The 11,576-nt window shown below is 41.3% G+C and overlaps 1 protein-coding gene across 9 annotated transcripts in view; it reads right to left on the bottom strand.

The window, feature by feature from the left end:
• The window catches only part of syne2a (spectrin repeat containing, nuclear envelope 2a), a 113,075-nt gene extending 103,575 nt beyond the window's left edge, over positions 1–9,500 (bottom strand). For 7 of the 9 annotated variants that reach the window (XM_084082367.1, XM_084082363.1, XM_084082364.1 and 4 more), the window contains exons 1-8: positions 9,290–9,500; positions 5,039–5,100; positions 3,039–3,134; positions 2,452–2,529; positions 2,269–2,361; positions 1,822–2,015; positions 1,138–1,337; positions 379–479 (exon numbers count right to left, since the gene is read on the bottom strand). In XM_084082367.1, the coding sequence (XP_083938493.1) occupies positions 379–479; positions 1,138–1,337; positions 1,822–2,015; positions 2,269–2,361; positions 2,452–2,529; positions 3,039–3,134; positions 5,039–5,100; positions 9,290–9,377 (912 nt within the window). In that variant the 5' untranslated portion in view covers positions 9,378–9,500. Of the gene's footprint in view, positions 1–378; positions 480–1,137; positions 1,338–1,821; positions 2,016–2,268; positions 2,362–2,451; positions 2,530–3,038; positions 3,135–5,038; positions 5,101–6,773; positions 6,916–9,289 lie in introns of those variants that run through there. The other 2 variants (XM_084082370.1, XM_084082366.1) reach the window with 2 other exon arrangements.
• Positions 9,501–11,576: the final 2,076 nt, after the last annotated feature.

Consider the following 11,576-nt stretch of genomic DNA (forward strand, 5'->3'; position numbering starts at 1 on the left):
GCATGTGATCTGAATACTGGGCCTTTATCACCTTGATGTTCTTATTGCACCACTGTTCTTATCGTACTCTATTTACTCCTGCTTACCCAGTTGATAGTTGACTAGAGTTCATGCTGTTTACTTTGATCTTGCACATTGTAAGTCACTCTGGTGTCAAGTATCTGCTACATGTCTACATTATAAAATGCAGACTATTCAAAGAGCTTATATGAATAACCCTAGGACTCATTATACACTGTATTTTAAAGAATAGTGCCCCCTAATTTAATAGGATTCCACAACTTGTATGAAAAGCAACGTGCCTCTTTCAACCTGTCAATTTTATTAAATAAAATAAACCTTATTAAATTAGACCCAGTAGAACAGTTGCGCACTAACCTGCAAATGGTTATCAGGAGATCGCCTGTCATTGGAGTATTGTAGGAACTGGGCCACATAGGTCATAATGGACTTCTCATCTGGGCGTTTCACATCAACATCTGGGATGCAGAAGATTTGACAATAAATTACATACAAAATACATTGTTATTGGCTCAATGCAAACCAAGGTTGTATTAAACGACAATACAGACCATATCAAAATGATCTGTCTGATATTGCCTGAACCAATCATCTCCTTGTCCTCCCTACCCAACGACTATAGATGATGTTTAAATATTTCATACACTGGCTTAATTTAGACTGTGTCAAGTACACATCAACTGTGTCTCAATCTCAAATGTCTTCTTACTCAAAGTCTAAAAGGTAAAACAATATCTATACGTTTGCAATGCTACTTGGTAGTGCCATGATGGTACCATAATAGAAATGTTGACAGGAAAACTTTCTAATATGTTTATGTGCTGTATGATATGGCCCAAGCTGTGAATAGACAATGACATGAATATCTGTACTATTATGCACATGACAGGCTTCTACAGTATGCAATTGTACTACAGAGTTCCTAAACAACTTCCAGAAAACTTTGAATACTCAAATAGACCAGGGAACCACTGTTCATTAAACCTGGAAGAGAACATCACACCAGTGTACAGGTCTTTCTACACTACAGCTTGCCTTCTGTATCTAGAAGTCAGTCAGTTGTCTGAGTGTTCTTACACTCAAACAGAAACACATCACCAAAACTGAGAAGCTCACCCTGGGGTTCCAGCAGTCTGGGGATGTGGAGCTCCTTCTCAGCCAGACGGAAGGCCTCCTCCAGGTTCTGCTTGTTGCCCCTGGTCTGGGCCAAGGACAGGTCAACAAGGTCTGGTCTGAGAGAACACAGAATGGCCAAGAAAGCCTCCCCACTGCGCCAGCTTGACTTGAAGTCCTTCACACTGACAGAACAGCCAGCCCTACAGAGAGAGACAGAAATGAGAAAAACAAACTAAGAAGGAAATAATATTAAAGGGATATTTCACTTTAAAACCGAACACCCGTTCTTGGTTCTGGTGACTCATAGTGCCCTCTTAATACGTGAGGGGCCGTGTTTTTTCAATTACTTTTTTCATTTATTAAAAAAAAAAAAGATTTGGAAAATGAAAATTATATATATATTTTTTTAATAAAAGTAGTCGAAAGAACATGGCCCCCTCACATATTAGGAGGGCAATATGAGTCACCAGAACCAAGGACGGTGTTCTTGATGAATCTATCATGGTTAAAATGGAGTTTGAAGTTAAAAACTTAAAAACTATCTTGGGTGTTCACAAAAGCCTGCATGCGTCGATGATATAATGACCCAATTTCTTTGTTAAAGTGAAATATCCCTTTAAGTTTGTAATAATATGACCATTGAATTTGCACGTTCATATTTCTACATGTTATCAGACAGTGTACCTTTGGCATTGGTCTTTGACCCACAACAGTAAGGCCTTCTTTGCCGAATGGAGGCGTGATGCCCCACCTCGTGAAGTGGGACTATCTGGAGCAACGCGCCCAAGGGCGGGGCTACTAGAGGGGCTACTGTTGGACAGAGAGTCAATGGAGGAGTGATGGGAACGGAAGGACAGGTTGCTGGTCAGCACTTCAATCTAAAACGCAGAAACACAGTGGTCAAACTCATTTTCATCACATATACTATATACTACATATTCACAGCGGGGCTCCCATTGCCTGTGCCGTGATAGATAACATCAAGGTTGTTTTCAAGTCAAATGGATTGCGTGGATGGAATAATGTTTCCCGGGGTTTCCTACAGTAGGTGCATTAACTGCTTTCCAAAATGGATCAGTAATTGAAAATACTGCCAGGAATCTGAACAAAAACCAAACCTCATGTACTCACGCGGCAGTGCAGAATAATGGTCCAGATGAGACCAAGGATGATGGAGGGTCGCCCGTCAACAATATCAGATATGTTGATGTTAACAAGTTTGATCTGCAGCAAACAGCAAACAGCAAAAGTCAAAAACTAAAATACACCAAACTTTTAAATACTGTGTTTTGTTGTATGGAAATGGAAACGTACCGATTTGTTCCTGAGAAAATTAAGTGCTGTCTCAATGTTACACCTCTTCTGGAAAAGACTGCGGCCCTTTTCTCTTTTCTGGGGAGAGAATCGTGTGTAAGAGCATTCTCCTTCAACTGTTTCATTTCAAATCTTTGACTCTCTACCAGAACCCTGATGTCAAGTTTAAATTCTAGACCATTACATTATTCTTACATCCAGTTTAATAAACCATGAGCACAGCAGCAGATAGCATAATCCTTTAGTAGAAATGTTTCTGGAGACATTTTGTTTGTGTAATGTGTTGTGCTTTGGGCTTTTATGACCTTTATAGCGGTCTATTGTCCACACTACAAAATCCAGATCGATTTAACTCTTAAAGTTTAAAAATGCACCCGTAAGATTTGACTGTTTAGGAACAATAATGGTAGCCTGTATAAAGAATCATACTGACTGTGACTCACAGTATACTGCATTACTGCTGTGAGCCATACAGTACCATGGTTTGTTAGATTTTCGACAAAGTCATTTTATTGTATACGATTCCCAGGTACAATATGGTTACCTGCCTACATGAATGCACCAGGGATCCCTCCAACTTAACTCACCATACACTGTCCACTCATCACCTCCAGGAGGTCAAGCAGCCTTGCCCCATCTTTGAGGTCAGAGAACAGGTCTGACACGGCGGTGGGAGGGAATCTCTGTGACAGACACATAAAACAATCAACCTCCACTGAGTGAACAAAACAATGGCACCACCTGCTGTTTCCATGGATAGTCTAACAGGTGGAGGGCTCGCAACTCTTGTTTAATGCTCTCATAATAACTATTTATGGGAGCATTAAACAAGATCAAGCCATTCTTCATAAATTTAACTCCCGTACTTCACAGCTTGGGTATGCGCCACGGAAAGGGTGTGGAAGGATGTGTGTGAAATATTCCCAAGCCTAACGGGTGAAATTCATGCAGGTGAAAGGTATAAGCATTTAATCAATTCTCAAAACGACATGTATAAATACGTTTGGGGCGGGGTCACAGAGGGTTAAAACCCTCTGTGACCCATGCACCACCTTTTTGAGGAATAAACTGTCCAATAGTACAGTACATGGGGTGACGTTGTCTTCACAAACACTCTCGGTCGACGCCTCATGTCTGGGTCAGGAGGACATTGCCATTTATCTTCTAGACACAAAGGGAGTGTTTGATGCAGGGGGCTGATGTCAAATTATCACATGCAGGTGTGTATAGTGTTGAGGGCAGAGCCGTGTGGATGCAGGGTTACAGAGAGGTGTCAGGTCTCTGATTACAGTGCTGACCATATGCTGCCGGAGCCAGCGACTATATATATACTCCAACAACATATCACAAGCAGCTCAGGGACTGTGGCCAATTAGAGCTTCGGCCCTGTCTACATCCAACACCACTGGCTGGCTATTGAGTCAACAAGTCACATTCTATAATGAGTTCAGCTCAGAGGATATCATTAACAGATCTGGACCACTTTGAGGACACACACATTGTATTATACTGTACCTCTTCCACACAGCAATTTTAGACAGATTGTATCACTTATTCATTTCAGAATTCAGTTGATCAAATATGAATAAAAGCATCCCTTTGCATCTTCTTGGGGCTTCACTCTCCATACAATATAACTCATTACATGGGTACCCCTATTACGGTACGTGGTTTGGTTGAATGCTCGAATTTGATTGGTCAACCACGTCTGTTATTTCTCGATAGCAGGCCGCTGCTCTGCCACCATTTAGGGATTTATCCGCAGTCATACAATATAGAAATAAATAATAAATTAATCTGAGCTGCTCCAGTGCTTTCTTTATGTGTCCTGCTCCTGTGATGCACCGGACCTGTCTGAACCTGGCTTGAGGTGCAGCGGAAATCCCTTCCTTCATCTTTTTTTGACAAATGTTGGGCACATCAACATTTTGTTTGAGGTTTGGCACTATTGCAATTGATTTTGCATGAAGAATAAGGTATTCTAATAACAGCCACGCATACATGGTTTCTGGCACATACAAGTGCCTCTGAGAAGACTTGAGTTTGTGTATATCTAACATAATTCACGTACAATAATGATGAATCCGATATGATCATGGAAACTGTCGTATATGTCCTTTAGTCTTCGCATAAGCACGTTTCGTGAATGAGTCATGCCTGCCTGCCTGCCTGCCTGCCTGCCTGCCTGCCTGTCTGCCTGTCTGTCTGTCTGTCTGTCTGTCTGTCTGTCTGTGTTTTGCAAACCACTGGACTGATCTGCACCAAATGTCTTGTGCCAGTAGTTCACATAATAATGTTTTATTCTTAAAAACATTTATTTTATACCTGAAGTCAGTGAGAGGTAAATAACTCTGAAAGTCAATAAGAAATCATAGGGATATGACATAACCATGGCTTCCAAGATCAATGTGGAAGCCACGTCATTATAAGACCCTGTCTTGTTTTAAAATACAATGTAATTGTATATATTGTATAATTGTATGTTCACCAGTTATTTTATCCTTCGACACATGCATCACATATATTTTGTACAGTATCAAAATGAGTGCTGTGCATGAAATCGTTTTCCAGACATACAGTACCGCACCTTAGAGAGCTGAGCATTGATCCAGTTGGTGAAGGTTCTCTTCTGAATCTGTTCTTGCTCCACTGTGAAGACAGAAATAATACATACTGCTTTAAATAAGTCTCATTAATAACATGTAAAATGGTAAAAATGGTGCATTTATATAGCGCTTCTATCCGAAGCGCTTTACATTGATTGTGCCATTAACCCATTCACACACACATTCATACACTGATGGCGGAGGAAACCATGCAAGGCACCAACCTGCGCATCGGGAGCAATTAGGGGTTCAGCGCCTTGCTCAAGGACACTTCGACACTAACTCTAGGGGAGTGCCCCAGCCCGGGATCGAACTGGGAACCTTGCGGTTTTCCAGTTCATTCTACCCGGCCACTCTACCCCTGAGCCACTGCCGCCCCATGTATATAGAATGTATATCAAAGAACTGTGAAGGCTTTGACCTGGCCTGATTTGTAATCATCTGCCTGTTGGTCGTGAGCATCAAAACTAGCAGATCTATAACAACGCGTCACATCGTGACACGTTGTGACCCTGTGACCTATTTCTATGTGCGACATGATGTGCAACCAAGTATAAATCAGGCATTAGTATACAGAATGTATATAGCTTGCTTGATTGAACATGCTGCCAGTGACTGTCCTTTATTGTGCAAGTCTTTATAATTAGATAAGTGAGTGCTAAACTATTGTAATGATGTTGTATTTATATCACTCTACATATTTGTCCTCTAGAGGGTGCTGAAAAGAGTGACTCAACTATGCACATCTCTAGATACTGGATAATGCATTGCAAATGTATACTGTAAAGAGTATTTCTCGCGGTTGGTGTAGCTCCATGACCCATTCCATCCCTTTCCAAAGTGGCTAAGGGATCATTCAGTTCAGTTAAAGGGGAAATCCACCCATTTTCAATATTTAACTATGTCATTAATATAGCATAAAGGAGTTGTGTGGAAATAAGAAAAAAGTTCCCCCCTTTCTGATTGATTGTGGGTTTAACATTGCAAATTACAACATGATGACTCATCATGTTGTAATTTGCAATGTTAAACCCAAAATCAATCCTCCAGTTCAAGGCAACACAGAAAGGGGGGAACTTTTTTCTTATTTCCACACAACTCCTTTATGCTATATTAATGACATAGTTAAATATTGAAAATGGGTGGATTTCCCCTTTAAGGCTGCAATTCGGAACTTATTTTAATGAATAAAACATTATTCTAACCAATTTCTATCATAGATGTTAATTCTGTACAATAAAACTAGCACATCTGCAGTGGTTGGACTTGGGGGTACGGTGGTCTCCCTATACTCTTCCATTGAGACATTTAGACTCTGGTGTCAGGTGCAACACCTATACTGCCTGACAAGTAGTACCGTCTGAAGCTTACAAGTGCAATAATATATCTCACAATATCTCCCCTGTCTAAGCGGGGACTGCCTCTTGGATGAGCAGTAGAAATTCAAATCCAGTGGATTTGAAGGTTATGGACTGCAGTTTTAATACAGCAACCACATACAGTAACTGTAAAGTCTCCAGTGCAATTCTGTCTGGAGACTTGTGTTGTCACTCTGCTTCTCTGCCCTCAGTTTCCTGTCTCTACACTGTCCTGTCGACTTAATGAAAACATTTCACAGCAACTGCTACAGCCAAGCAGACATCTAAATACAACCTCCCTGACCCTAATGAAATACTGTCCTAATACTGGGGACAGGTCTGGCTGTTGGCTACTCACCAACACTAGACGAGCGAGGAATCTCTGACTCCAGTATAGGTGTTTGACCCTCCATGCTTTTATCCAATAATGAGCCACCCAGTTAACATTGTGAGTGGAGAGAGAAGTGTCCCCATGCTACAGGGAGCTGCTCTCTCTCTCTCTCTCTCTCCCACTGGCCACTGATCCTCAACACCCCAAAGTAGCAAGACTTCCTCCTGGGCTAATAAAGGAAGGCTACAGCCTGGGAGCTTTGCCAAGGTGGAAGAGCTAGATGGCTTCCAGGACACACAGACATAGATAGGCACACATACTGTATAGGCACACATACAGTGTGCGTGCAGCCGCACACGCACATGCACGCACATGCACGCACATACACACACAGATACAGGTGGTATTTTGACAGAGGGTCAGTAGACAGTGTCTAAGCTTCTATTGCCAAAACAATGTTAATTTTCAATAATGCTCACTTAAAACGGGGGGGGGGGGGGGGGGGGGTTCTATACACTGTATACATTGTATATCATGTTGCAGTTATTAAACCCGATTCAACTCTTCATTCGTTAACAGTACAGCTATAGTTAAAGGACGACTTCACCCATTTTCAACCTATCTTCATATAATTGGTCCTCACTAATGCTCATGATAAAATGGTACAAAAAAACATTTTACCATATCATATGAAGATAGACTGAAAATTGGTGAAGTCGTCCTTTAATGTTTTTTGTAAATCGTGATCAGTTGCTATCTGTAATATTATTTCCCAGAGTGTTGGGGAAAAAGTCCAAACATTCACTATTTGTGGTGTTGATTTTGTAGTCGAGGCAGTCAGTATTGATACTTGGTTCAGTTTACCTAGACGTTTGTTGGCAAAAGGCTCAAAAAGGTTTGTTTGAAACAAAGCACTGAGTCACTCACAATGACTCATATTCACTAGCAGTACATGGTTACAATATTCTGTTTGTGTAAGGACCTGCTGGGGCAGAAACACCAGCTTTACACAGTCTAAAAGAAGATCACACCTCCACGTGCAACCAGCAAATCTAGGTTAGAGACACATTGATTTTCAAGTTATTGTCAAGGGAAAGATTGTGGGATCTTGCTCACATTATATCGATTCATTACCTAATTAAACCCTATATACTTTGTTGACCGAGGTGTGCCAGGGGTCTATACTTGGTCGCCTCCTTTTTTACCCCTCTACAAATCTCTTTGCATATTTTCAGCAAATGTTATGACATGCCCATAATAGGGATGCTACGGTTTGTGTGGTTAATGCTGGTTTGGCAATATGAGGATTTAAGGCATGCAGTACACTACAACACAACAAATCATTTGCCTCATTATTTCCACCAGGCTGAAGGCCAGGGCGGAGATGACAGTTTTCACCTCTGTGTGCATTTGACTGCGTTTTTGTTTGTGTCCGCAGCTAATCTTGCAAAATACTACACGATCAGCATGTGCATGCTGCCAGCAATGCCAAATAGGCTGGAGTGTGAATATTAGCCGGTAGGGCACAAGCTGTCGTATGGGGACTAGCAGACCCATTGAAAGAGAGTTCAAGTAGTGAGCGTGGCGTGCTTAGGTTCATGCATTAAATTACAACCTGGTATCCCAGTCACAATGACATTACTTATGTCATTTGTTCTTGTTTTATGTAAGTCATACAGTCATTGTACTGTTTACACTATACTTGGAATACTATGACATTGCCTGCAGCATCTGGACAGTTGTTATCTGTGGCCATTTTTGAGTTCCAACATATGTGTCTACCCGTCTAGTAGGAAGGTATGTGACCAACACAGCGAGCTGTACCTTGAAGTCACAAGTTTCTCTTTACACTTATGAAGCCACATGCAGGTGAAGTTACTGAAGTACATAACTGACTTAGGTTCTGTGCTCTCTGCATGGTCAGGGCTGCAAATAATCTCTGCATCTCCTCTTGAATTCCACAGTACAACCTTTATGCAGAGCAAAACACTATACACTGGACAATGCACAGGTATTCAAACTCTTTTTTCAGTAAAAGTAATTGACTGACTAATAATCGAAAAATGCATGACATAAATCCTATGCACTACAGCTTATAATATTTCACCAAATCCAAACTATTCTATATTGTGTACACAGCCAAATCTGGAATGTCAATAAAAGCAAATTTGATTTTACTGATAATGAGGCATGCATGATAACACTTGGGTCAACAAAAGTAATAAGTAAAAACTGATGCTCAACTGACTCCTAGTCAACAAAACCAAGTGGTCTTTTGAATAGAGCTTATTGACTTATTAAAGATGTCATGATTCTTCATGATTTCACACATGGGACCAAATGTTTTTTGCAAGAAGAGCCATAATATACACTAATAGGGGAAAAAATACTTCTACCTTTGTCGTACGCTGTCGTACACCAACCATAGCAGTTCTACAGGCTTACAAGAGCATACATCTGCTATTTACGACAACTGACAGATTCAGCATGAATCAAGCGCCATTGAACACAATGGAGTTACATCTATAAATGGACTGACTGACCTTGTAGGATCATGTGCATGTTTTCAATGTCCAGTGGAATGTGTCCATCGTCCAAAGGGCACTCATCCACTGTTCTGCTTGAAGCCATAGTCTCTCCCTGGGAGGCTTAACAAAGCAGTCTTTGCCAGGTCCTGGAAACAGGCATTGTAGGCTACTAAACAGAAAGCAGCCGTCACAAAGTCAAATGGACTCTCTGTTTAAGATCTGTATATTATGCAATTGTAATGTTTTCTCTGAAACATTTGTGTCCAAGTAAGTCCGTTTTTTAGGTTCTCTGGCTAGTACACTGACTGCACTCTCATTCACAATGTTTTCACTTGATTTGATTTGTCATGTTGAGAACACACCCATCCACGCCCAGAGGCTGGTATACACACATAGGTGCAGACATACGCAGGCACACGCAGGCACACACACACACACACACACACACACACACACACACACACACACAGAGAGCGTCGTGCGCACACATGTGCCCGCACACACACACACACACACACACACACACACACACACACACACACACACACACACACACACACACACACACACACACACACACACACACACACACACACACACACACACACACACACACACACACACACACACACACACACACACACACACAATACAAGTTGACACATGCAAATACAAGCTCATGTTGTAGAAATACCTGAAGTGAATTATGAAATTACACTGATTTGCAGATTGGACACAGTTAATGACTTTTGGCGTCTGTATTTTGGGCATGTCATTACAGGCAAATTTAAAACCTTTTTGTTGGTGTCGTGATACGTTGCTTATTTGAGATTGTAGAGCTGTTATTTTCGAAATAATCTAGAACATTTTGTGGTTAAGCAGTTAAGTAGTATATATGAAGTGTCTAAGAAGCATCTAATTCAATTGTAATTCTAGTTGCAGACTACTGATGTTCCAGTTATTTTGTACAAACTTTTTTAGCTCTGCCAATGAGTTGGGCAGGGTTACAGTATGTTTTCACCTCATTCTGTTCAGTCTATTCTGTTTGTTTGCAAAATAACTTAGCAAAAATAACAAAGACATGATTAACTTTTGAGTTGAAAAGGTTAAAGGTCAAGGTCACAATCCAGGTCAAGACCAAGTTGTTGGCCTTGACCTGGCCAACAAGTTTCATGAAACTTGGTGGGAATGATGATCAAATGCCCCAAAGAGATCAAACATCAAGGTCACAATCAAGGGCCAGATCAAAAAGACATAACCAGACATATCTCAAGTGGCATATTTTGACAATTGCATAAGCTTGGTGGAATTACTGTATGCACACTGACTAGTTTGAACAAGCATTCACAAACACACTAAAAAGTTGTGTGGTTGGCACTACATCTCTCAATCTGTCGTTAGGAGCAGCGTTCCTTGTTTGTTCTTACCAACATTAATTTAATATGCGACAAATGTAGACCAGCATCATTATAATTCGTAAAACTGGAGGTGGGCGTAGCCTGGTGGCACAAGTTCAACCAGCGACTTGGTGGCTTCAAGCCGTGTCTGACACCCCACAAGGCCCCCTTCGGCAATATTCCAGAAACCATATTGTCTGATTTACTGTACACTTAGCTGCACACCAGTGTCGTGCACTGAAACTCTGCAAGCTCACAACGTGTTGCAGGGCGACACACTATAAAATAGCCGAAGTATAAAATAGGGCTTAGGTGGTTAAGAGTTACATTTGTGCTCACAAATGGCCAGCATTGGATGTGGATGTAAACATACAGAAGGGAATTCACGCTTTCGGAAACACTTCATTTCCAGCATGACGCCGAGTGGCCATTTAAGGAGACATAGAAACAATGTTGCGGCAGAGAATAGGAGCCTGGTCATGACCCTATCTGCTTTCCATCCAGGACCATTGTCATGGGTGGTCTGTTTTTTCTGTCTTTTGATTTGACAGAACGCAACCCCCCCCAACGCCCGAAGCAGTAGGTCTACTTTATGTTGTTAAAGTTGTCTGTGTGACTGTCCCCCTTTTACATAAGCTAAAAGTGAAGCACTCAAAATGTATGTCCCTCTAAAAATATCAACACAATTTGTCTCTCTCGCTCTCACACTCTCTCTCTCTTCCCCTCTGTGTGTGCGCGTGCGTGTGCGTGTGTGTTTGTGTGTACATGTCCACCTGGTTATAGAATAAATCCCTCTCATTATAAAAGGAACAATAGCGTTCACTGCATATCTGCGTTGAATCAGATTAAATCTGTACTGCCTGTTATCTTCCAGGTCCAGGACATTGTCTCCTCTATGTCTATCC

This window comes from Gymnoscopelus microlampas (genome assembly GCF_963454915.1).
Source record: "Gymnoscopelus microlampas genome assembly, chromosome: 16".
NCBI lineage: Eukaryota > Metazoa > Chordata > Actinopteri > Myctophiformes > Myctophidae > Gymnoscopelus > Gymnoscopelus microlampas.